At 52.3% G+C, this 26997-nt stretch overlaps 1 protein-coding gene across 1 annotated transcript; it reads left to right on the top strand.

Moving 5' to 3' along the window:
• Positions 1-15115: 15115 nt before the first annotated feature.
• Positions 15116-16300, top strand: LOC309890383 (avidin-like; the record flags this gene model as incomplete). The annotated part of the gene is made up of 3 exons (XM_082784162.1): positions 15116-15226; positions 15327-15528; positions 16176-16300. Exons 1-3 carry the CDS (start codon positions 15155-15157, stop codon positions 16298-16300), a joined length of 399 nt encoding a protein of 132 aa, XP_082640288.1. The 5' UTR covers positions 15116-15154.
• Between the last annotated feature and the right edge of the window lie 10697 nt (positions 16301-26997).

Below are 26997 nucleotides of genomic sequence, written 5' to 3' on the forward strand. Positions count from 1 at the left end.
GCCGCAGTTCAGGTCACTGGATGCAAGGAGTGTCTGAGCCTGTTGCTGCCATCGGCGGGAGGCAGAGAAACTGCGTGTGTGAGGTGCGAGCAGGTGGATGACCTGGTCCGCATGGTGGCGGAGCTCGAGGAGGAGGTGGAGAGGTTGAGGGCCATCAGGGAGTGTGAGCGAGAGATAGACTTGTGGAGTAACTCCCTGCAGGGCCTCAAGGGGAGGTACCGAGGTGAGACTCCTCAAATGGGGGTGGACCCCCTGCCCTGTAGCCGTTGGGCAGAGGGAGGGGATCTGGGAGCTGAGGGGGAATGGAAACAGGTCCCTGCTCGACATCGCAGGCGACGCCCTCCCATTCCGGCCCCGCATTCCCAGGTGCCCTTACACAACAGGTTTGAGGCCCTGGAGCTCGACAGACCAGTAGCTGAGGAAGAGGTAGCAAATGTTCCCAGGAGGATGCCTAGGGCGAGGAGGTCTACTCCACACCTCAGGACTGCCTCCACCAAGAAAGACAGGAGGGTCATTGTCGTTGGAGACTCGATTCTTAGGGGAACAGAGGGCCCTATTTGTCGGCCTGACCCTACCCGTAGGGAAGTCTGCTGTCTCCCTGGGGCCAGGGTCAGGGACGTTGCCAGGAAGCTTCCCAACCTGGTACGCCCCTCTGACTATTACCCTCTTCTGGTAGTCCAGGTGGGCAGTGACAACATCGAAGAGAGAAGCCCGAAGGCTATCAAAAGAGACTTTAGGGGACTGGGTCGGTTAGTGGGTGGAGCGGGAGTGCAGGTGGTGTTTTCATCCATCCCTACGGTGGCAGGGAGGGGTTCAGAGAGGACACGGAAAGCCCACCTGTTAAACACGTGGCTCCGGGGCTGGTGCCAACGCAGAAATCTTGTTTTTTTTGATCATGGGGCACTTTACTCAGCACCTGGCCTGATGGCCGCAGACGGGTCCCTATCTTTTAGGGGAAAAAGGATCCTGGGCCAGGAGCTGGCAGGGCTCATTGAGAGGGCTTTAAACTAGGTAGGAAGGGGGATGGGGCTGAAGCTAGGATTGTTGGGGCTGTGCCAGGGGGAACAATGGCAAGGCCGGAGGATAAGGCAATGGCCCAGCTGAAGTGCATCTACACCAATGCACGCAGCATGGGTAACAAACAGGAGGAGCTGGAAGCCATCGTGCGGCAGGCAGGCTACGACTTGGTTGCCATCACGGAGACGTGGTGGGACCAGTCTCATGACTGGAGTGCTGCAATGCCTGGCTATAAGCTCTATAGAAGGGACAGGCAGCACAGAAGGGGTGGTGGTGTGGCTCTCTATATTAGAGAGTCTTTCGAGGTTGTAGAACTCGAGGTTGGGAATGACAAGGTTGAGTCCCTTTGGGTTAGGATCGGCAGGGACAACAAGGCTAGTGTCCTGGTTGGGGTCTGCTATAGACCGCCGAACCAGGATGAGGAGACGGATGAGGAATTCTACAGGCAGCTGACAGAAGTTGCAAAATCGTCAGCTCTTGTACTCGTGGGGGACTTCAACTTCCCTGACATATCCTGGAAGCACAACACAGCCCTGAGAAAGCAGTCTAGGAGGTTTCTGGAGAGCGTGGAAGATAGCTTCCTGACGCAGCTGGTTAGTGAACCTTCCAGGGGTGGTGCCCCTCTAGACCTTCTCTTCACAAACAGAGAAGGACTGGTGGAGGATGTGATTGTCGGGAGCTGTCTTGGGCAAAGTGACCACGAAATGGTGGAGTTCACTATTCTTGGCGAAGCCAGGAAGGGGACCAGTAAAACCGCTGTATTGCACTTTCGGAGGGCTGACTTTGAGCTGCTCAGGACACTGGTTGGTGGAGTCCCTTGGGAGGCAGTTCTGAAGGGCAGAGGGGTCCAGGAAGGCTGGGCGCTCTTCAAGAGGGAAATCTTAATGGCGCAGGAACGGTCTGTCCCCACGTGCCCAAAGACGAGCTGGCGGGGAAGAAGACCAGCCTGGCTCAACAGAGAATTGTGGCTTGATCTTAGGAGAAAAAAGAGGGATTATAAGCTTTGGAAAAGTGGGCAGGCCACTAGGGAGGACTTTAAGGATGTAGCGAGGCTGTGCAGGGACAAAATTAGGAAGGCCAAAGCTCATCTGGAGCTCAATCTGGCTACTGCCGTTAAAGATAACAAAAAACGTTTCTATAAATACATCAACACAAAAAGGAGGACTAAGGAGAATCTCCATCCTTTACTGGATGTGGGGGGAAACTTAGTTACAAGAGATGAGGAAAAGGCAGAGGTGCTCAATGCCTTCTTTGCCTCAGTCTTTAGCGGCAATACCGGATGTTCTCTGGATACTCAGTACCCTGAGCTGGTGGAAGGGGATGGGGAGCAGGATGTGGCCCTCACTATCCATGAAGAACTGGTTGGTGACCTGCTACGGCACTTAGATGTGCACAAGTCGATGGGGCCGGATGGGATCCACCCAAGGGTACTGAGAGAACTGGCAGAGGAGCTGGCCAAGCCACTATCCATCATTTATCAGCAGTCCTGGCTATCGGGGGAGGTCCCAGTTGACTGGCGGCTAGCAAAGGTGACGCCCATCTACAAGAAGGGCCGGAGGGCAGACCCGGGAAATTACAGGTCTGTCAGTTTGACCTCAGTGCCAGGGAAGCTCATGGAGCAGATCCTCCTGAGAGTCATCACGCAGCACTTGCAGGGCAAGCAGGTGATCAGGCCCAGTCAGCATGGGTTTATGAAAGGCAGATCCTGCTTGACGAACCTGATCTCCTTCTATGACAAAGTGACGCGCTGGGTGGATGAGGGAAAGGCTGTGGATGTGGTCTACCTTGACTTCAGCAAGGCTTTTGACACCGTCTCCCGCAGCATTCTCCTCAAGAAACTGGCTGCTCTTGACTTGGACTGGCGCACGCTTCGCTGGGTTAGAAACTGGCTGGATAGCCGGGCCCAAAGAGTCGTGGTGAATGGAGCCAAGTCCAGTTGGAGGCCAGTCACTAGTGGCGCTCCCCAGGGCTCGGTGCTGGGGCCGGTCCTCTTTAATATCTTCATTGATGATCTGGACGAGGGCATCGAGTGCACCCTCAGTAAGTTTGCAGATGACACCAAGTTAGGTGCGTGTGTCGATCTGCTTGAGGGTAGGAAGGTTCTGCAGGAGGATCTGGATAGGCTGCACCGATGGGCTGAGGTCAACTGCATGAAGTACAACAAGGCCAAGTGCCGGGTCCTGCACCTGGGGTGCAATAACCCCAAGCAGAGCTACAGGCTGGGAGATGAGTGGTTGGAGAGCTGCCAGGCAGAGAAGGACCTGGGAGTGATGGTGGATAGTCGGCTGAATATGAGCCAGCAGTGTGCTCAGGTGGCCAAGAAGGCCAACGGCATCCTGGCTTGTATCAGAAACAGTGTGGCCAGCAGGGCTAGGGAGGTGATCGTCCCCCTGTACTCAGCTCTGGTGAGGCCGCACCTCGAGTACTGTGTTCAGTTTTGGGCCCCTCGCTACAAGAAGGACATCGAGGTGCTTGAGCGGGTCCAGAGAAGGGCAACGAAGCTGGTGAGGGGCCTGGAGAACAAGTCCTACGAGGAGCGGCTGAGGGAGCGTGATTCTGTGAAATATGCACATGAATCACAGAATCACAGAATTTCTAGGTTGGAAGAGACCTCAAGATCATCGAGTCCAACCTCTGACCTAACGCTAACAGTCCCCACTAAACCATATCCCTAAGCTCTACATCTAAACGTCTTGTAAAGACTTCCAGGGATGGTGACTCCACCACTTCCCTGGGCAGCCTGTTCCAGTGTCTTAACAACCCTTTCCGTAAAGAAGTTCTTCCTAAGATCCAACCTAAAACTCCCCTGGCGCAACTTAAGCCCATTCCCCCTCGTCCTGTCACCAGGCACGTGGGAGAACAGACCAACCCCCACCTCGCTACAGCCTCCCTTGAGGTACCTATAGAGAGCGATAAGGTCACCCCTGAGCCTCCTTTTCTCCAGGCTGAACAAGCCCAGCTCCCTCAGCCGCTCCTCGGAGGGCTTGTTCTCCAGGCCCCTCACCAGCTTCGTTGCCCTTCTCTGGACCCACTCAAGCACCTCGATGTCCTTCTTGTAGCGAGGGGCCCAAAACTGAACACAGTACTCGAGGTGCGGCCTCACCAGAGCTGAGTACAGGGGGACTGTTGCAGGAAGCACAGCCGAAAGCACGACAGACACCAGTAGAGTCAGATCATGCTCCATTTTATTGCCCGAATAGCCTGACTTTTATAGAGAACTTAACAGGGGTGGACAGTGTTTCACACAAGATTATTGGTCAAAAGCACTCAGACAAACAGCTACAAGAAAACAACCCCACCTGCAAGAAAACAACCCCCTTGTGATTAGCAGTCACATAGACCTTGTCCTTGAGGCCAGCTACTGGTAACAATATTTTTCTAAATTCCTCAGTTGGACGATGTGGGAACACTGTCATGGGAACTTCTCATAGTTGCCCTGGTAGCTTGGTTTGCTCAGCTACAGCAAGCCATGGGATTTTTGCTGTTTCAAGAAATCCCTCAACAATTCCCCCTTCTTCTTTTGAGCAAACCAAGCCCGACACAGCAGTTTTACAAGTAACTCTTTAGCTATACTTACAACACACAACGATGATTACCGCCACCATAAACCAAATCCTTAATCCCCTTGTGATTAAACCCAGCAACCATCTACACTTTGTTTCAAACAAGTCAGTGAACCATTGATTGAAAGGATTGATACCATATTGAATCTTTCTCATGTGCTCTTTCAGGAACGTAATGGATTTGTGAATTGACTCATTATGATCAGAAAGGTTTAAACAGTACATTCCCTTAAAGTCCTCACACCCATTCCTTTGAGCCAAAAGCAAGATGTCAATAGCAGCTTGATCCTGTAAAAGCAGATGTCGCAGACTATTTTGATCTGGTAACATCTCCTCAAGTATCTCTGTCGTGGCATAGGCTTGCCTCTCGGCCCAGCATACCGATTTTTCTAAGTTGTTACGTGCGGCCGCAGATGCCACTCCAGGCACTGAAATTGCTAATGCCTCTCTAGCTGCAACCCCACACAATTCAACATCATCATTGCAATCCGGTGCAAGCAATGCCCATTTATGTCTGGTGATCTCACGCAACTGTAACAAGCTAGGAGCAAATACAATGAGTTTATCTAAGTAACATGGACATCCGATAGCATTTGCAGGGATACCTTGCCAGGCCCCATCCCCACAAATCAGAAGCACATCAGGAGGTAAGGCCAAAGCTGTACAATTGTTCCAAACACTGTAGTTGTTACCCCTTGTCTCCATGCTATAAACCCCTAAACCCTGCTTAGCAGCGTCATTGTAATCACAGGTGTTATTTGTGGTTTTGTACCGGTATGGCCTTTTCCAGGTTCCTGTAGCAGGAATCATCTGATATCCACGGCTACGTTCACTTTTGTAGCCACCTTTCCGGTTGATACAGATTTGACTACAGCTACCAGGGTTTTGACATTCATCAATGTCTCCACAGTTTCTCTTGTCTATAAACTCAAACCCAGCTGGACAGTCACATTCCTTTACGATGCATTCCTCCAGGGGCTCATGTGGTGGTTTTACCGTGCTGGGCAGCTAAACCCCACAACCGCTCTCTCACTCCCCCTCCTTTAGATAAGGAGGGGGAGAAGTAAAGCAAAGAACAACTCACGGGTTGAGATAAGGATAATTTAATTAAAGGGAAATAATTATAATAATTAAATAAAGACTACCATGAACTAAACAATTTAACTAAGGGGAAATAAAAGGGAAAGGGGAAAAAGGGAGGAAAACAAACAAACAAAATAAATGAAAGCTATATGGAAGTGCAGAGGAAAGAAATTACTCTCTACTTCCCACAAATGAGCGATGATTGACCACGTCCTTGAAGCAAGGCCTCAACGCACGCAGCCGGTGTTCGAGAGGAGGACCGACGTCTTCTCAACGAGAGCCCACCCCTCCCCTCTTCTTCCTGTTTCCACCTTTTATTGCTGAGTGTGACACCACATGGTATGGAATATCCCTTTGATTGGTTTAGGTCAGCTGCCCTAGTGATGTTTCTCTCCTCACTTTTTTGCCCACCCCCTAGGAGGGTTAGAGAAAGGCCCAATGCTGTTCCACTGCTGCTCAGCAGTAGACACAACACTGGTGTGATAACACTGCTGTTCCAGCTACAAGTACAGAGTACGGCACTGTATGGGCTGCTGCCGGGAAAGTTAACATTCCAGCCAGACCCAGTACAACCTCCACCCCTTATTCCATAACATTTGTGTCACACTCAGATCCCCATACTTTAGCATACAAGCATTCTCACCATTATCCCTTGTCCTTTAACAGGACAAGGATTTAACAGGACAGGATTAATAGGCAGGTGTATCTTTTCATTCCATAGGTCTTTCTTGGAAAATGTTCATAAGAACTGTTGATGATTAGGTCTTCATCTGCCAAAGTGGCTACTCAAGGCAGGCGGAGTTGGATGTCTGGACACCAGCACCAGCTTAGCTCAAGTCCTTGTTGCACTGCCCGGCTCCTTGCAAAGTTGACCTGTCGTTGATCCTACAGCACCTTCCTACAACATATAACTTAGATTATAGATTAGTTTTCTCTCAATGTCAAATCTCCTTGAGGCACACACTTGATATCCCCATTCTTTTGCATGACCCACCAGGTATACCCTGGTCCTTGGGCGAAGACAATCCCACGAGTGGGTTTGCCTTTTCCCGAGGCAGGAGCAACCCACACTGCCTTCCCCATCCACCTTCCTATATGCACTACGGGAACCTTAGCTCCTTTCACAGTGTGTAGGGGTTTTGTTTCGGCAGGACCAGCACGGCTATCAGACCCCCTATTGTTAACTAGCCAAGTGGCTTCTGGTAGATTTGTGTCCCATTGTTTCCACGTCCCAGCACCTAATGCCCGTAACATAGTCTTTAACAGTCCATTGTACCTCTCAACCTTCCCAGAGGCTTGTGGGTGGTAAGGGATGTGGTACACCCACTCAATACCATGCCTCTTTGCCCAGGAGGTAACAAGATTGTTTCGGAAATGACTCCCATTGTCAGACTCAATTCTCTCTGGTGTACCATGACGCCACAATACTTGTCTTTCCAGGCCCAAGATAGTGTTTCGGGCTGTGGCATGGTTTACAGGGTATGTTTCCAGCCACCCAGTAGTTGCTTCTACCATGGTGAGTATGTACCGTTTGCCTTGGCGAGTTTTTGGGAGTGGTCCGATATAGTCAATTTGCCAGGCCTCACCATATTGATACCCTAGCCATCTCCCCCTGTTCCAGGGAGATTTTACCTTCATGGCTTTCTTGATTGCAGTACAGGTCTCACACTCATGGGTAACCTGTGTGATGGCCTCAATGGTCAAGTCCACCCCTCGATCACGAGCCCATCTGTAAGTGGCATCTCTCCCCAGATGTCCTGATGTTTCATGGGCCCATCGAGCTACAAACAGCTCACCCTTACGTTCCCAGTCTAGGTCCACCTGAGCCACTTCAATTTTCGAAGCTCGATCCACTTCTTTGTTGTTCTGATGTTCTTCAGTAGTGCGACTCTTGGGCATGTGGGCATCTACATGACGTACTTTAACATCCAGGTTTTCTACCCGGGCAGCAATATCTTGCCACAGGGTAGCAGCCCAGATAGGCTTACCTCTGCGCTGCCAGTTGCTCTCTTTCCATTGCTGCAGCCACCCCCACAGAGCATTTGCCACCATCCATGAGTCAGTATAAAGATACAATACTGGCCAATTTTCTCTTTCGGCGATATCTAGGGCTAGTTGTATGGCTTTTACTTCTGCATACTGACTCGACTCACCTTCCCCTTCCATGGCTTCCACAACTCGTCGTATGGGATTCCACACAGCAGCTTTCCATTTCCGATGGCTCCCTATCACACGGCAGGATCCGTCAGTAAACAACGCATACTGCTTTCTGTCTTCTGGCAACTCATTGTATGGTGGTGCCTCTTCAGCACGGGTTACCTCTTCTGTTGGCACTCCGAAATCTCTGCCTTCCGGCCAGTCCATAATCTCTTCCAGGATTCCTGGGCGATTGGGTTTTCCCATTCGAGCCCGCTGTGTAATTAACGCTATCCACTTACTCCATGTAGCATCAGTTGCATGGTGTGTAGTGGGAATTTTCTCTTTGAACATCCAGTGTAACACAGGTAGCCGCGGTGCCAAGAGGAGCTGTGCCTCTGTACCCACAACTTCTGAAGCAGCTCGAACACCCTCATATGCTGTGAGTATTTCTTTTTCAGTTGGGGTGTAATTGGCTTCTGATCCTCGATAGCCCCGACTCCAGAAGCCCAGAGGTCGACCTCGAGTTTCTTCTGGGGTTTTCTGCCAAAGGCTCCAGGTGAGCCCATGCTCCCCAGCTGCAGTGTACAGTATATTTTGCACAGCTGGTCCAGTACGGACAGGCCCAAGGGCTACTGCACGAGCTATTTCTTGTTTGATTTGTTCAAATGCCTGTTGTTGCTCAGGGCCCCACTCAAAATAGTTTCTCTTTCGAGTCACTCGATATAGAGGACTCACAAGCTGACTATAGCCTGGCACATGCATTCTCCAGAATCCCACGAGGCCTAGGAAAGCTTGCGTTTCCTTTTTGCTAGTTGGCGGAGACATTGCTGTTATTTTATTGATCACATCCATTGGAATATGGCGACGTCCATCCTGCCATTTTACCCCCAGGAACTGGATTTCCTGTGTAGGCCCCTTGACCTTGCTTTTTTTAATGGCAAAACCAGCTTTCAGGAGAATTTGGATTATTTTCTTCCCTTTCTCAAAAACTTCTTCTGCTGTGTTGCCCCACACGAGGATGTCGTCAATGTACTGAAGGTGCTCAGGAGCTCCCCCTTGCTCCAGTGCAGACTGGATCAGTCCATGGCAAATGGTAGGGCTGTGTTTCCACCCCTGGGGCAGCCGATACCAGGTGTATTGGATGCCCCTCCAAGTGAAGGCAAACTGCGGCCTGCATGCTGCTGCCAAAGGGATGGAGAAAAATGCGTTAGCAATATCAATTGTGGCGTACCACTTGGCTGCCTTTGACTCTAGTTCGTACTGAAGTTCTAGCATGTCCGGCACTGCAGCACTCAGTGGTGGCGTGACTTCATTCAGGCCTCGATAGTCCACTGTTAGCCTCCACTCGCCATTAGACTTTTGTACTGGCCATATAGGACTATTAAAGGGTGAGCGAGTCTTGCTGATTACTCCCTGACTCTCCAGTCGGTGAACCAACTCATGGATGGGAATCAGGGAGTCTCGGTTGGTGCGATATTGCCGTCGGTGCACTGTTGTAGTAGCAATTGGTACCTGTTGTTCTTCAACCTTCAGCAATCCTACAACAGAAGGGTCTTCTGAAAGGCCAGGCAGGGTAGACAGCTGCCTAATCTTCTCTGTGCTCAAAGCAGCTATGCCAAAAGCCCACCAGTATCCTTTTGGATCCTTGAAGTACCCTCTCTTGAGATAGTCTATACCAAGGATACACGGAGCCTCTGGGCCAGTCACAATGGGATGCTTTTGCCACTCATTCCCAGTTAGACTCACTTCAGCTTCCAGTACAGATAGTTGTTGGGATCCCCCTGTCACTCCAGAGATACAGGTGAGTTCTGTCCCTTGGTAGCCTGATGGCATTAAGGTACATTGTGCGCCAGTGTCCACTAAAGCTTTGTATTCCTGTGGTTCTGATGTTCCAGGCCATCGGATCCACACAGTCCAATAAATCCGGTTATCCCTCTCCTCTACCTGGCCAGAGGCAGGGCCCCTCTAGTCCTGGCTGGAGCGTCTGCCACTTAATTCTTGCAAATGCACAAATTCTGGCAAATGAGAGGTAGAGGTCCCTTCATCGTGGTCAAGAATAACATCAGCTCTTCTACTGCCTCTGGGGTACTGCCCAATAGAAACTGGAGCAGCATTTTTCTTAGGAGCCCCTCTTCTTGCTGCTGTATTTCCTTTCAGTTCACGTACCCGAGCAGCTAGGGTTGAAGTAGGTACACCATCCCATTTCCTCATATCTTCCCCATGGTCACGCAGATAAAACCACAAGGTGCCACGTGGTGTACGTCTTGGGTACTCTCTCTCTTGAGCAGGCGAATGCTGATTCTTAGTGGCTGAAGTATCACTCTGTCTAGATGAGGGGGAATATACTTTCTCCACAAGCTTGTCAAGTCCTTTAGACAGTTTCTCCACAGCTGAGACACAGGACTGTAGCGGAGCAGAGAGATTGTCTTCATATTGTTGAAGCTGGCAGGACACATCATACATTGTTGGTCCCATCCCCTCGTCCCAGCGAATTGCTGCCAGGGTACTGGCATGTGCTGATGGTGCACTCCGCACAAATTTACGCCACATGGATGTTGTGCACTGGACTTCATCGGGGTCTTGAGGTGTCTGGGCATTGTCCAAATCACTATAAATCATCTCCCACACAGCTAATTCCCATAGATGCTGGAGACCTTTATCCACAGTGGTCCACTTGCCTATGTGATATACAATATCTTCCTTATGGGGATATCTTTCTTTGATAGCTGCCAGGAGTCGTCTCCAGAGGCTGAGGGCCTGTGCTCCTCTCCCGATTACTTTGTCGATTACCCTTTCTCTAGAGAGGGATCCCAGCTGCTTGGCTTCATTGCCTTCTAATTGTATGCTATTGGCCCCAGCATCCCAGCATCGGAGCAACCAAGTGAGGATGTGTTCACCTGGGCGTCGACCATAATCCTTTCGTATTTCTCGCATCTCACTCAGGGATATGGATCGAGTGATTTCTGATTCCTTTATGATTTCCGTCTCATCTTCCTGCTGTTTTTGTGATGGCTCTGCTTTAGAGGTGCCTGCCAATTCCCCTTCTCCCTCCTTCTTAGGAGAGCCTTCTTCCCTTACTAAACGAGCTGACCTCCGTTTCCATTGTTTTGACTTGACTATGGGGGCGACTGATACCATAGTTGGTTGGTCCTCTGGGTCAGCCACAGCATGTGTTACTTGGTCATCAGATTCAGAGACTTCCTCCCTCTCTTCAAGTTGCTGGATGATGTTAAACAGTGTTTGATAGGAATAAACCAGGACCCAGCACAATGCTGCAAGCTGTTGTTCTCCGGCATTATAAGGATCAGGACATACAACTCTCAAACATTCTACTAAGTTTTTAGGATTTAGCACTTGCTCAGGGGTGAAGTTCAAAACTATTGGAGGAGACACTCGTGACAGGTATCTGCTAACATCATCCCACACACCGCGCCACTCACCATGAGACTGTTTCGGGACAGATTCCCAAATAAGTTTTCTAAACAATCGACTAATCTTAGAGAGAAAATGAAACATGTTATTCAGAATTAGAAATAGCAATACATGGGTTACAGATGGATCGTCAAAATACTCCCAAACTGTTGTAATTAGCCCACTGTGAAAGAAGGGAAAGGTACCATTCCTGATATTATTAATAAACTGGTGTCCAGATGAGAAAAGGAAGGCAGTGTAGTTCTGAATATTCTCTGAAAGATAGTTTCCATGGGACCCAAATGATAACAGCGCAGAGCCTGAATTCCAGAGTAAAACCAAGGTCAGTGCTTGGCAGCACAGCGAATTAAAAAAAGTGAACACAGATTGTAGCACTTTGTCGGATCGGATATATAGGAGAAAGGAGAATATGACACGAATTGCATGACATATGAACAAAGCCATTATTATTAACAGGGCAAGGAACATGGTTACTAGCAAGCAAGTGTGTTAGTTGTATGCGTTTAATCAATTCTATTGTTATCTCAACCCTTCGAGCCCCACGTTGGGCACCAAAAAGGGCTGTGGTGGTTTTACCGTGCTGGGCAGCTAAACCCCACAACCGCTCTCTCACTCCCCCTCCTTTAGATAAGGAGGGGGAGAAGTAAAGCAAAGAACAACTCACGGGTTGAGATAAGGATAATTTAATTAAAGGGAAATAATTATAATAATTAAATAAAGACTACCATGAACTAAACAATTTAACTAAGGGGAAATAAAAGGGAAAGGGGAAAAAGGGAGGAAAACAAACAAACAAAATAAATGAAAGCTATATGGAAGTGCAGAGGAAAGAAATTACTCTCTACTTCCCACAAATGAGCGATGATTGACCACGTCCTTGAAGCAAGGCCTCAACGCACGCAGCCAGTGTTCGAGAGGAGGACCGACGTCTTCTCAACGAGAGCCCACCCCTCCCCTCTTCTTCCTGTTTCCACCTTTTATTGCTGAGTGTGACACCACATGGTATGGAATATCCCTTTGATTGGTTTAGGTCAGCTGCCCTAGTGATGTTTCTCTCCTCACTTTTTTGCCCACCCCCTAGGAGGGTTAGAGAAAGGCCCAATGCTGTGCCACTGCTGCTCAGCAGTAGACACAACACTGGTGTGATAACACTGCTGTTCCAGCTACAAGTACAGAGTACGGCACTGTATGGGCTGCTGCCGGGAAAGTTAACATTCCAGCCAGACCCAGTACAGCTCATCACCCCAGTCCTTGCAGTCTCTCTGCTGGTTACACACTTTATTGATATCTATGCATTCTCCACTTCTGCACTTGAATTTGCCAGGTCCAGAGCACTGAATAACATTGTTAGAGTTTGCTTCATCAGTGCCATCCAGACAGTCTCTCACACCACTGCACTGCCTACTCCCATGGACACAGTTCCCATCTTCACATCTGAACTGGTCTGGCCTGCCGGTCCGAGAAGGGCAGTTAATTTCATCAATTCCATCCTTGCAATCAGGATCTCCATCACATCGCCACTTCTCGTGGATACATTCACCTGAGCCGCACTGCACCTCACTCATAGAACACTTCACTGGAGGTGCAGGCTGGCGGCCACACTGCTCCAAAGATTCATCCGAGTGGTCGGAGCAGTCAGCATCATCATCACACACCCAGCTGATAGGGATGCAGGTAGAACTCTTGCACTGAAACTCATGAACACCACAGGTAGGAGGTGCACACTCCAGCTCATCGCTACCATCACTGCAGTCATCTTGAACATTGCAGACAAAGCTTTTGGAAATACATTGCCCACTACTGCATGTGAATTCTGCTGCACTACAAGTCACAATGCCACAATTCTCTTCATCTTCTCCACTGTCACAGTCCTTTTCACCACCACATTTCCAGGACACCGGGATACGCTGGACTGACTGAGGACCACAGCTGATTTCATTTACCCGACATGTTCTCATATGACACAGATCAGCACTCTCATCAGACCCATTTTCACAGTCCGGATCCCCATCACACGGCCACCTATTTGGCACACACTGACCACTGTTGCAAAGTCAGGTTCAGCACACGTCTTCTTCACACAAGCACTCTCATCACTGCCATCTGAGCAGTCTTCACATTTTACTCTAGCACTGTCAGCGGCAGTGCACAGGCAGGCGAGGGCGAGCAGCAGGCAGAGCGCCCCACAGAGCAGCAGCGCCTGCCACCGCTCCGCACCTGTGTCACTTATACTACTCCTATTACCCGTGCCGTCAGTGTCAGTGGCATCCTCCTGGTACCGTTTCTGTCTTTGCCGCCCCTTACTCTCCCCCTTTTCTTTTTGCCACTGACCATTCACCACAAATGGATGAGACACATGATTACTAGTTAGGAAAGAGAGTGTAACGTCTGCTTTACGGCTGCAGGCCGTGCCAGCTGCAACCCTAGAAGCTGTTTGTGAACGAGCCTGCCGGTGGTCATTTGGCAGTGTAATCTGCGTCTCTGCACTCCTGCCCCGCAATAGAGCTAAATTGTCACTAGTAATCTGTAGAATGTGGCAACCCCACGGAATCTTATCCAGAAACATAGTTATAACACCGATCTGGGGACGAATAGTCTTTTTTGCATTGCAAGATAACCCTCTTATAAAAAGAATGCCAGAGAGAAGCAGCACAGCCGCTGCTGCCGCTGCCTCCATGGTTACGTCAGACAGGCTGCAGGGTCCTGATGTCCGTCCCTCTGCTCTGTGCCGACTCGCCTCACGGTGAGGGTCGGCTGCCGTTGTCCACTGACGCCTCTGGTCTCCCGTAGCAACTCGATCTCGGATGTCCCGTATCGCACCGCGATTACTTCAATTTCATGCGATTACTTCAAATTTCCCGCGTCTCTCCGCGATTCCGTTTCCCACGTCCCTCCGCGATTCCGCGTCCCTCCGCATTCCGATGTGCCGGCGCCGCTAGTGTCCCGCTGCGCTGTGATGTTTGTCCCGGCGCCGCTGCGATGTCCTGTTCGGGTCCTGTTCAGGGGTCCCTGTTCGGGCGCCATATGTTGCAGGAAGCACGGCCGAAAGCACGACAGACACCAGTAGAGTCAGGTCATGCTCCATTTTATTGCCCGAATAGCCTGACTTTTATAGAGAACTTAACAGGGGTGGACAGTGTTTCACACAAGATTATTGGTCAAAAGCACTCAGACAAACAGCTACAAGAAAACAACCCCACCTGCAAGAAAACAACCCCCTTGTGATTAGCAGTCACATAGACCTTGTCCTTGAGGCCAGCTACTGGTAACAATATTTTTCTAAATTCCTCAGTTGGGCGATGTGGGAACACTGTCATGGGAACTTCTCATAGTTGCCCTGGTAGCTTGGTTTGCTCAGCTACAGCAAGCCATGGGATTTTTGCTGTTTCAAGAAATCCCTCAACAGGGGACATCACCTCCCTAGCCCTGCTGGTCACACTGTTTCTTATGCAAGCCAGGATGCTCTTGGCCTTCTTGGCCACCTGAGCACACTGCTGGCTCATATTCAGCCAACTATCCACCATCACTCCCAGGTCCTTTTCCGCCAGGCAGCTCAGAATATGGCATTGATATCACCGGGTAGTCCCTGTGTAACCTGGGAATGGCCATGGTGCAAACAAGGGGCAGCAGGAGGGAGGGAGTGTCTTCTTTCCCAGAAAGTATTTTCCTTGTTTGAGCCTCCATGATGCCAGCTCCCCCGCAAGGCTCTTGGTAAACACCAGCAAGGAAGCACAGTTTCAACATCAGATTTTCAGAATTCCAATCCCAAATCTTGTAGGGGTGGGAATGGCCCCTTCATGGTGGAACCGCCCCGATTGCACAACCCAAGCCTGGGCAGAGCTGCCACCTGCAGCCCCGTGGCAATAAAAAGGCGAGGGAGCCCTGCGAGGAGCACAGCCGCCCGTCCGCCTTCTGCAGAGATGGTGCCGACGACCTCCCTCCTGCTGCTGCTCGGCCTGGCCCTGCTGGCCCCCGGCCTCTCTGCTGACCAGGTAAGGGGATGGGGATGGGTTTGGGGATGGGTAGTGGGACTGTGCCCCTGGGGGCCTCCTTGACTGCCTCCTGCCCGGTGCTGAGCCCTCTCTGCCCCAGTGCGTGCTGACCGGGCGCTGGATCAACGACCAGGGCTCCGACATGACCATCGGGGCTGTGAACAGCAACGGCGAGTTCACCGGCACCTACCACACGCCTGTGATGACGACGACAAAAGATATCAAAGCATCACCTCTGGTGGGAATCCAGCACATCAAGACACAGCCCACTTTTGGCTTCACTGTCAACTGGAATTTTACAGGTTCGTCTCCTCTCCTTGTGCTGTCCCTGGTGCTCCCATCCACTCCCTGTGCTTTCTCCTTCCGCTCTACCCTCCCCTGTGGTGCCCTGATGCTCGGCAGCCCTGCCGTGTGCCAGCCTTGAGGCTCTCCTGCCCTTCATGCAGCATGCCCTAGGGCTCCCCACCTTTGGTGTCCCCAGAGCTCCCCCATCCCCTCCCATGTCCCCACTGGTCCCCCATGCCTGCCCCCAGAGCCTCGCCACCTCTGGGTGAGGAATCTCCTCCTACCACCTATCCAAATCTCTCCTCTCTTAGCTTCAAGCCGTTCCCCTTGTCCTATCCCTCCACCCCCTGACAAAGGGGTCCCACGATAGCAGAGCAGAGGGGGACAATCCCCTCCCTCGCCCTGCTGCCCACGCTGTGTTGGTGCAGCCCAGGACACGGGGCAGCAAGCACACGTTGCTGGCCCATGTCCCGCTTCTCATCAACCAACAGCCCCAGGCCCTTCTCCTCGGGGCTGCTCTCAGTGCATTCCCCACCCAGCGTGTGTCTGTGGTGTTCCCGAAGTTCCTGAGTGTGCCAGAGGGCAGGGACAGCCCGAGCGAGCTGTCCCCAGGGCCAAGGAGCCCAGACCCAGCCACGCTCCCCTCACCTGCCCTTCCCCGCAGACACCACCGCCGTCTTCACGGGCCAGTGCTTCGTGGACACGGAGGGCAAGGAGGTCCTGAAGACCATGTGGCTCCTGCGGTCACACGTCAGAAGCATCAAAGACGACTGGAATGCCACCAGGTGAGCCCGGAGCAGAGGCAGGGGGTCTGGGCAGAGACGCGGTGGCCCCGTGCCTCCTGCCTGATGTCTCCTGCTCTGTCCCCGCAGGACCGGCACCAACACCTTCACCCGCCTGCCATAAGAGATGGAGCGAGGCTGGCCCCGTGGGGGTCCCAAGGCTGGCCATTGGCTTCTAGAGGCCTTGTGGCACCTGAAGGGGGCTACAGGAGAGCTGGGGTGGGACTCTGTGCCGGGGGGTGATAGGACAAGGGGGAATGGCTTTAAAGTGTAAGAAGGGGGATTTAGATTAGATACATGTATTCGTAAGAAATTCTTCACTCAGAGGGTGGTGAGGCCCTGTCCCAGGCTGCCCAGAGCAGCTGTGGCTGCCCCATCCCTGGCAGTGCTCAAGGCCAGGCTGCATGGGGCTGGGGGCAGCCTGGGCTGGTGGGAGGTGTCCCTGCCCATGGCAGGGGGTTGGAGTTAGGTGGTGTGTAAGGTCCCTTCCAACCCAGAACACTCTGTGACTCTGTGATTGCGTGACAACACCTGGGCATGGCCAATGCCCCTGCCTCTCCTCACAATAAAGCTTTACTGCAAACACCTCTGGCTCCTGTCACCTCCTGTCCCTTTGGGCTATGTGTGAGCCCTGGCTCCCGTGTCCCCCCCGCGTGGTGTCCCACTGCCTCTCCCATCACCCGTCCCCGGGCCCTGACGCCCACCCCGTGGCACGGTGGCACCAGCAGTGGCACCCATGTCACGGCGTGCCCTGTGCCACCACAGGCAGTGGCCCGTCACCACCGGGTGCCCCTTGGCAGGAGGCCCAGAGGCACCGCACAGCCCCCGCCACTATAAACGGGGCTGAGCGGGGCCGCAGCTGTGCAGGCAGAGCCTGGCCGCGGCAGTGCGATCATGGGGAGCCTCCGCTGCTGCCTCCTGCTCGCCCTGGCCCTGCTTGGCCTCCACCCCGCTGCCGCCGGGAAGGTGAGGGCTGCTGGGGGCCTGTGCTGAGCTGTGCTGAGCTGAGCTGTGCCGAGCTGAGCTGTGCCGAGCCATGCCGTCATGGGCGTGCAGCACATCTGGCTACGGGCTTCTGTGGTTCTGGGGTTGAGTGCTTTCACTCTGCCTTTCACTTGATACTACCAAACTGATCACCAGTGCCTCAGCACCCAACTCTTCAAATGCCCAACACCTCAGCATCCAACTCATCAGCACCAACTCCTGGGATGGTTTCACTCGGGTGGGCAGCTGAGCTCCACCACAACGCCTCTCTCACTCCCCCTCCTCAAAGGCAAAGGGGGAGAAAACACGATGAAAAGGGCTCAAGGGTAAAGATAAGGACCGGGAGATCACTCAAAAGTTGTCGTGATGGGCAAACCAGACTCAGCATAGGGAGACAGTAAGATTTATTGCCTAGTAGTAACAAGCTAGAGAAGTGAGAAACAAAGGAAAGAAACCAAAAGCACCTCCCCCCCAACCACCCTCTTCCACCTCATTCCCCAGAGCGGCGCAGGGGAATGAAGGAACGGGGCTTATGGTCAGTCTACAGCGCTTCTTCTCCGCCGCTCCTTCTCGGTCACTCTCGTCCCCTGTGCTGTGGGGTCCCTCCCACGGGATGCAGTCCTTGCTGAACTGATCTGGCGGCAGCTGCCCACAGGCAGCAGCTCTTCCAGAACTGCTCCAGATATGGGTCCGTACCACGGGGTCCATCCCTCAGGAGCAAACTGCTCCAACCTGGCTCCCCCACGGGCAGCAGCTCCTGCCAGGTCACCTGCTCCTGCGCGGGCTCCTCTCCACGGGCTACAGGTCCTGCTTCACCATAGTCCTCACCACAGGCCACAGGGGACTTCTGCTCCAGCTCCTGGAGCGCCTCTCCCCCTCCTCCTCCACTGACCTTAGTGCCTGCAAGGCTGTTCCTCACTCCTCTCACTGTCCCAGCTGCTCTGAGGTGCAGCTTCTTTTTCTATTTTTTATTTTTCCCTGTCTTACATCTGCTCTCACAGAGGTGCAACCAACAGCGCTTATTGGCTCGGCTCTGGTCAGCAGCGGGGCCCTTACGTGACATGGGGCAGCTTCTGGATTCTTCTCACAGAAGCCACACGTATGGCCCCCTGCTACCAAAACCTTGACACGTAAACCCAACTTCACAGCACCCAACACCTCAGCACCCTCAGCACCCAAGTTCTCAGTACCCAACACTTCAGTGCCGACCACCTCAGCACCCAACACCTCAGTACCCAAGAATCTCAGCACCCAACATCAGAGCACCCAGCTCCTCAGCCCCCAACTCCTCAGTACCCAACATTTCAGTGCCCAACAATTCAGCTCCCAACTCCTCAGCACCCAAGTTCTCAACCAAAACCTTGACATATAAACCCACTACTCAGCACCCAAGGCCTCAGCACCCAACACCTCAGTAACCAACTTATCAGCACCCAAGTTCTCAACCAAAACCTTGACATATAAACACACAACTTAGCACTAAACTCCTCAGCACCCAACACCTCAGCACCCAACTCCTCAGCACCCAACTCCTCAGCACCCAACTCCTCAGCACCCAACTCCTCAGCGCCCAACACTTTGGATGCCAGCAGGGCTCCGTGGCTGGCTGCAGCACCCCAGGGCCGGCCCTTTCACGTGGCTCCCTATCAGCTGCACACCAGAACCACGCTTTCCAGAAGGGCCACCCTTGTCCTCAGGGTGGGGGCCCGTGTCCTCAACGCCATCAGGACGTCACCAACCACAGCGTGGCTGTGGGCTGTGCCGTGTGGGTGAGCCAGCAAGGGCATGCTCCCTCACCTTCTGGCCACATCCTCCGTGCTGGAGCAGCACACGGGAGTGATATTGAGCCGGGACCACCCTCACTGCACAAAACTACGCATCCTTCCTGACCTCGGCCATTTGCCGAGGCGATCGGCTCCGGGGCAGACGCGTTCTGCAGCGGAGCGGGGGATCGGGCCAGGCAGGGCTAATTTTTCCGGCATCGAGCCTACTTGAGGGAGCCGCCAGGACCCGGCAGCCCTCGTGAGGGAGGCTGACGAGGCGAAGGCGGAGCCAGCAGCGCCCCCTCCCCAGCCGTTCAAAAGCTGCCCCTAGGGAGCGCGAGCGACCAGGGGCGCGGCGAACAGGGCGGGCAAACAGGGCGTGGCGCGGCAGAAGGGCGTGGCGCGGCAGAAGGGCGTGGCGCGGCAGAAGGGCGTGGCGCGGCAGAAGGGCGTGGCGCGGCAGAAGGGCGTGGCGCGGCAGTTAGCGCGGCAGTTCGCGCAGGCAGGGCGAGCAGGAAGGGCAGAGCGCTCCCCCTACACACAAACAACACCTCCTTAACAACAGCCGTAGCTAGGTGATAATGGTCTCCACCAGGCACGGCGCGCTCTCCAGGCAGTCGGTACACACCCAGACCGACTGCCCGTTAAAAAACGCCGCAGTTCAGGTCACTGGATGCAAGGAGTGTCTGAGCCTGTTGCTGCCATCGGCGGGAGGCAGAGAAACTGCGTGTGTGAGGTGCAAGCAGGTGGATGACCTGGTCCGCATGGTGGCGGAGCTCGAGGAGGAGGTGGAGAGGTTGAGGGCCATCAGGGAGTGTGAGCGAGAGATAGACTTGTGGAGTAACTCCCTGCAGGGCCTCAAGGGGAGGTACCGAGGTGAGACTCCTCAAATGGGGGTGGACCCCCTGCCCTGTAGCCGTCGGGCAGAGGGAGGGAATCTGGGAGCTGAGGGGGAATGGAAACAGGTCCCTGCTCGACATCGCAGGCGACGCCCTCCCATTCCGGCCCCGCATTCCCAGGTGCCCTTACACAACAGGTTTGAGGCCCTGGAGCTCGACAGACCAGTAGCTGAGGAAGAGGTAGCAAATGTTCCCAGGAGGATGCCTAGGGCGAGGAGGTCTACTCCACACCTCAGGACTGCCTCCACCAAGAAAGACAGGAGGGTCATTGTCGTTGGAGACTCGATTCTTAGGGGAACAGAGGGCCCTATTTGTCGGCCTGACCCTACCCGTAAGGAAGTCTGCTGTCTCCCTGGGGCCAGGGTCAGGGACGTTGCCAGGAAGCTTCCCAACCTGGTACGCCCCTCTGACTATTACCCTCTTCTGGTAGTCCAGGTGGGCAGTGACAACATCGAAGAGAGAAGCCCGAAGGCTATCAAAAGAGACTTTAGGGGACTGGGTCGGTTAGTGGGTGGAGCGGGAGTGCAGGTGGTGTTTTCATCCATCCCTACGGTGGCAGGGAGGGGTTCAGAGAGGACACGGAAAGCCCACCTGTTAAACACGTGGCTCCGGGGCTGGTGCCAACGCAGAAATCTTGTTTTTTTTGATCATGGGGCACTTTACTCAGCACCTGGCCTGATGGCCGCAGACGGGTCCCTATCTTTTAGGGGAAAAAGGATCCTGGGCCAGGAGCTGGCAGGGCTCATTGAGAGGGCTTTAAACTAGGTAGGAAGGGGGATGGGGCTGAAGCTAGGATTGTTGGGGCTGTGCCAGGGGGAACAATGGCAAGGCCGGAGGATAAGGCAATGGCCCAGCTGAAGTGCATCTACACCAATGCACGCAGCATGGGTAACAAACAGGAGGAGCTGGAAGCCATCGTGCGGCAGGCAGGCTACGACTTGGTTGCCATCACGGAGACGTGGTGGGACCAGTCTCATGACTGGAGTGCTGCAATGCCTGGCTATAAGCTCTATAGAAGGGACAGGCAGCACAGAAGGGGTGGTGGTGTGGCTCTCTATATTAGAGAGTCTTTCGAGGTTGTAGAACTCGAGGTTGGGAATGACAAGGTTGAGTCCCTTTGGGTTAGGATCGGCAGGGACAACAAGGCTAGTGTCCTGGTCGGGGTCTGCTATAGACCGCCGAACCAGGATGAGGAGACGGATGAGGAATTCTACAGGCAGCTGACAGAAGTTGCAAAATCGTCAGCTCTTGTACTCGTGGGGGACTTCAACTTCCCTGACATATCCTGGAAGCACAACACAGCCCTGAGAAAGCAGTCTAGGAGGTTTCTGGAGAGCGTGGAAGATAGCTTCCTGACGCAGCTGGTTAGTGAACCTTCCAGGGGTGGTGCCCCTCTAGACCTTCTCTTCACAAACAGAGAAGGACTGGTGGAGGATGTGATTGTCGGGAGCTGTCTTGGGCAAAGTGACCACGAAATGGTGGAGTTCACTATTCTTGGCGAAGCCAGGAAGGGGACCAGTAAAACCGCTGTATTGGACTTTCGGAGGGCTGACTTTGAGCTGCTCAGGACACTGGTTGGTGGAGTCCCTTGGGAGGCAGTTCTGAAGGGCAGAGGGGTCCAGGAAGGCTGGGCGCTCTTCAAGAGGGAAATCTTAATGGCGCAGGAACGGTCTGTCCCCACGTGCCCAAAGACGAGCTGGCGGGGAAGAAGACCAGCCTGGCTCAACAGAGAATTGTGGCTTGATCTTAGGAGAAAAAAGAGGGATTATAAGCTTTGGAAAAGTGGGCAGGCCACTAGGGAGGACTTTAAGGATGTAGCGAGGCTGTGCAGGGACAAAATTAGGAAGGCCAAAGCTCATCTGGAGCTCAATCTGGCTACTGCCGTTAAAGATAACAAAAAACGTTTCTATAAATACATCAACACAAAAAGGAGGACTAAGGAGAATCTCCATCCTTTACTGGATGTGGGGGGAAACTTAGTTACAAGAGATGAGGAAAAGGCAGAGGTGCTCAATGCCTTCTTTGCCTCAGTCTTTAGCGGCAATACCGGTTGTTCTCTGGATACTCAGTACCCTGAGCTGGTGGAAGGGGATGGGGAGCAGGATGTGGCCCTCACTATCCATGAAGAACTGGTTGGTGACCTGCTACGGCACTTAGATGTACACAAGTCGATGGGGCCGGATGGGATCCACCCAAGGGTACTGAGAGAACTGGCAGAGGAGCTGGCCAAGCCACTATCCATCATTTATCAGCAGTCCTGGCTATCGGGGGAGGTCCCAGTTGACTGGCGGCTAGCAAATGTGACGCCCATCTACAAGAAGGGCCGGAGGGCAGACCCGGGAAATTACAGGTCTGTCAGTTTGACCTCAGTGCCAGGGAAGCTCATGGAGCAGATCCTCCTGAGAGTCATCACGCAGCACTTGCAGGGCAAGCAGGTGATCAGGCCCAGTCAGCATGGGTTTATGAAAGGCAGATCCTGCTTGACGAACCTGATCTCCTTCTATGACAAAGTGACGAGCTGGGTGGATGAGGGAAAGGCTGTGGATGTGGTCTACCTTGACTTCAGCAAGGCTTTTGACACCGTCTCCCGCAGCATTCTCCTCAAGAAACTGGCTGCTCTTGACTTGGACTGGCGCACGCTTCGTTGGGTTAGAAACTGGCTGGATAGCCGGGCCCAAAGAGTCGTGGTGAATGGAGCCAAGTCCAGTTGGAGGCCAGTCACTAGTGGCGCTCCCCAGGGCTCGGTGCTGGGGCCGGTCCTCTTTAATATCTTCATCGATGATCTGGACGAGGGCATCGAGTGCACCCTCAGTAAGTTTGCAGATGACACCAAGTTAGGTGCGTGTGTCGACCTGCTTGAGGGTAGGAAAGCTCTGCAGGAGGATCTGGATAGGCTGCACCGATGGGCTGAGGTCAACTGCATGAAGTACAACAAGGCCAAGTGCCGGGTCCTGCACCTGGGGTGCAATAACCCCAAGCAGAGCTACAGGCTGGGAGATGAGTGGTTGGAGAGCTGCCAGGCAGAGAAGGACCTGGGAGTGATGGTGGATAGTCGGCTGAATATGAGCCAGCAGTGTGCTCAGGTGGCCAAGAAGGCCAACGGCATCCTGGCTTGTATCAGAAACAGTGTGGCCAGCAGGGCTAGGGAGGTGATCGTCCCCCTGTACTCAGCTCTGGTGAGGCCGCACCTCGAGTACTGTGTTCAGTTTTGGGCCCCTCGCTACAAGAAGGACATCGAGGTGCTTGAGCGGGTCCAGAGAAGGGCAACGAAGCTGGTGAGGGGCCTGGAGAACAAGTCCTACGAGGAGCGGCTGAGGGAGCGTGATTCTGTGAAATATGCACATGAATCACAGAATCACAGAATTTCTAGGTTGGAAGAGACCTCAAGATCATCGAGTCCAACCTCTGACCTAACGCTAACAGTCCCCACTAAACCATATCCCTAAGCTCTACATCTAAACGTCTTGTAAAGACTTCCAGGGATGGTGACTCCACCACTTCCCTGGGCAGCCTGTTCCAGTGTCTTAACAACCCTTTCGGTAAAGAAGTTCTTCCTAAGATCCAACCTAAAACTCCCCTGGCGCAACTTAAGCCCATTCCCCCTCGTCCTGTCACCAGGCACGTGGGAGAACAGACCAACCCCCACCTCGCTACAGCCTCCCTTGAGGTACCTATAGAGAGCGATAAGGTCGCCCCTGAGCCTCCTCTTCTCCAGGCTGAACAAGCCCAGCTCCCTCAGCCGCTCCTCAGAGGACTTGTTCTCCAGGCCCCTCACCAGCTTCGTTGCCCTTCTCTGGACCCGCTCAAGCACCTCGATGTCCTTCTTGTAGCGAGGGGCCCAAAACTGAACACAGTACTCGAGGTGCGGCCTCACCAGAGCTGAGTACAGGGGGACTGTTGCAGGAAGCACAGCCGAAAGCACAACAGACACCAGTAGAGTCAGATCATGCTCCATTTTATTGCCCGAATAGCCTGACTTTTATAGAGAACTTAACAGGGGTGGACAGTGTTTCACACAAGATTATTGGTCAAAAGCACTCAGACAAACAGCTACAAGAAAACAACCCCACCTGCAAGAAAACAACCCCCTTGTGATTAGCAGTCACATAGACCTTGTCCTTGAGGCCAGCTACTGGTAACAATATTTTTCTAAATTCCTCAGTTGGACGATGTGGGAACACTGTCATGGGAACTTCTCATAGTTGCCCTGGTAGCTTGGTTTGCTCAGCTACAGCAAGCCATGGGATTTTTGCTGTTTCAAGAAATCCCTCAACAATTCCCCCTTCTTCTTTTGAGCAAACCAAGCCCGACACAGCAGTTTTACAAGTAACTCTTTAGCTATACTTACAACACACAACGATGATTACCGCCACCATAAACCAAATCCTTAATCCCCTTGTGATTAAACCCAGCAACCATCTACACTTTGTTTCAAACAAGTCAGTGAACCATTGATTGAAAGGATTGATACCATATTGAATCTTTCTCATGTGCTCTTTCAGGAACGTAATGGATTTGTGAATTGACTCATTATGATCAGAAAGGTTTAAACAGTACATTCCCTTAAAGTCCTCACACCCATTCCTTTGAGCCAAAAGCAAGATGTCAATAGCAGCTTGATCCTGTAAAAGCAGATGTCGCAGACTATTTTGATCTGGTAACATCTCCTCAAGTATCTCTGTCGTGGCATAGGCTTGCCTCTCGGCCCAGCATACCGATTTTTCTAAGTTGTTACGTGCGGCCGCAGATGCCACTCCAGGCACTGAAATTGCTAATGCCTCTCTAGCTGCAACCCCACACAATTCAACATCATCATTGCAATCCGGTGCAAGCAATGCCCATTTATGTCTGGTGATCTCACGCAACTGTAACAAGCTAGGAGCAAATACAATGAGTTTATCTAAGTAACATGGACATCTGATAGCATTTGCAGGGATACCTTGCCAGGCCCCATCCCCACAAATCAGAAGCACATCAGGAGGTAAGGCCAAAGCTGTACAATTGTTCCAAACACTGTAGTTGTTACCCCTTGTCTCCATGCTATAAACCCCTAAACCCTGCTTAGCAGCGTCATTGTAATCACAGGTGTTATTTGTGGTTTTGTACCGGTATGGCCTTTTCCAGGTTCCTGTAGCAGGAATCATCTGATATCCACGGCTACGTTCACTTTTGTAGCCACCTTTCCGGTTGATACAGATTTGACTACAGCTACCAGGGTTTTGACATTCATCAATGTCTCCACAGTTTCTCTTGTCTATAAACTCAAACCCAGCTGGACAGTCACATTCCTTTACGATGCATTCCTCCAGGGGCTCATGTGGTGGTTTTACCGTGCTGGGCAGCTAAACCCCACAACCGCTCTCTCACTCCCCCTCCTTTAGATAAGGAGGGGGAGAAGTAAAGCAAAGAACAACTCACGGGTTGAGATAAGGATAATTTAATTAAAGGGAAATAATTATAATAATTAAATAAAGACTACCATGAACTAAACAATTTAACTAAGGGGAAATAAAAGGGAAAGGGGGAAAAGGGAGGAAAACAAACAAACAAAATAAATGAAAGCTATATGGAAGTGCAGAGGAAAGAAATTACTCTCTACTTCCCACAAATGAGCGATGATTGACCACGTCCTTGAAGCAAGGCCTCAACGCACGCAGCCGGTGTTCGAGAGGAGGACCGACGTCTTCTCAACGAGAGCCCACCCCTCCCCTCTTCTTCCTGTTTCCACCTTTTATTGCTGAGTGTGACACCACATGGTATGGAATATCCCTTTGATTGGTTTAGGTCAGCTGCCCTAGTGATGTTTCTCTCCTCACTTTTTTGCCCACCCCCTAGGAGGGTTAGAGAAAGGCCCAATGCTGTGCCACTGCTGCTCAGCAGTAGACACAACACTGGTGTGATACCACTGCTGTTCCAGCTACAAGTACAGAGTACGGCACTGTATGGGCTGCTGCCGGGAAAGTTAACATTCCAGCCAGACCCAGTACAACCTCCACCCCTTATTCCATAACATTTGTGTCACACTCAGATCCCCATACTTTAGCATACAAGCATTCTCACCATTATCCCTTGTCCTTTAACAGGACAAGGATTTAACAGGACAGGATTAATAGGCAGGTGTATCTTTTCATTCCATAGGTCTTTCTTGGAAAATGTTCATAAGAACTGTTGATGATTAGGTCTTCATCTGCCAAAGTGGCTACTCAAGGCAGGCGGAGTTGGATGTCTGGACACCAGCACCAGCTTAGCTCAAGTCCTTGTTGCACTGCCCGGCTCCTTGCAAAGTTGACCTGTCGTTGATCCTACAGCATCTTCCTACAACATATAACTTAGATTATAGATTAGTTTTCTCTCAATGTCAAATCTCCTTGAGGCACACACTTGATATCCCCATTCTTTTGCATGACCCACCAGGTATACCCTGGTCCTTGGGCGAAGACAATCCCACGAGTGGGTTTGCCTTTTCCCGAGGCAGGAGCAACCCACACTGCCTTCCCCATCCACCTTCCTATATGCACTACGGGAACCTTAGCTCCTTTCACAGTGTGTAGGGGTTTTGTTTCGGCAGGACCAGCACGGCTATCAGACCCCCTATTGTTAACTAGCCAAGTGGCTTCTGGTAGATTTGTGTCCCATTGTTTCCACGTCCCAGCACCTAATGCTCGTAACATAGTCTTTAACAGTCCATTGTACCTCTCAACCTTCCCAGAGGCTTGTGGGTGGTAAGGGATGTGGTACACCCACTCAATACCATGCCTCTTTGCCCAGGAGGTAACAAGATTGTTTCGGAAATTACTCCCATTGTCAGACTCAATTCTCTCTGGTGTACCATGACGCCACAATACTTGTCTTTCCAGGCCCAAGATAGTGTTTCGGGCTGTGGCATGGTTTACAGGGTATGTTTCCAGCCACCCAGTAGTTGCTTCTACCATGGTGAGTATGTTCCGTTTGCCTTGGCGAGTTTTTGGGAGTGGTCCGATATAGTCAATTTGCCAGGCCTCACCATATTGAAACCCTAACCATCTCCCCCTGTTCCAGGGAGATTTTACCTTCATGGC

Source organism: Aythya marila, assembly GCF_965140915.1.
Source record: "Aythya marila genome assembly, chromosome: Z".
NCBI classification, from domain to species: domain Eukaryota; kingdom Metazoa; phylum Chordata; class Aves; order Anseriformes; family Anatidae; genus Aythya; species Aythya marila.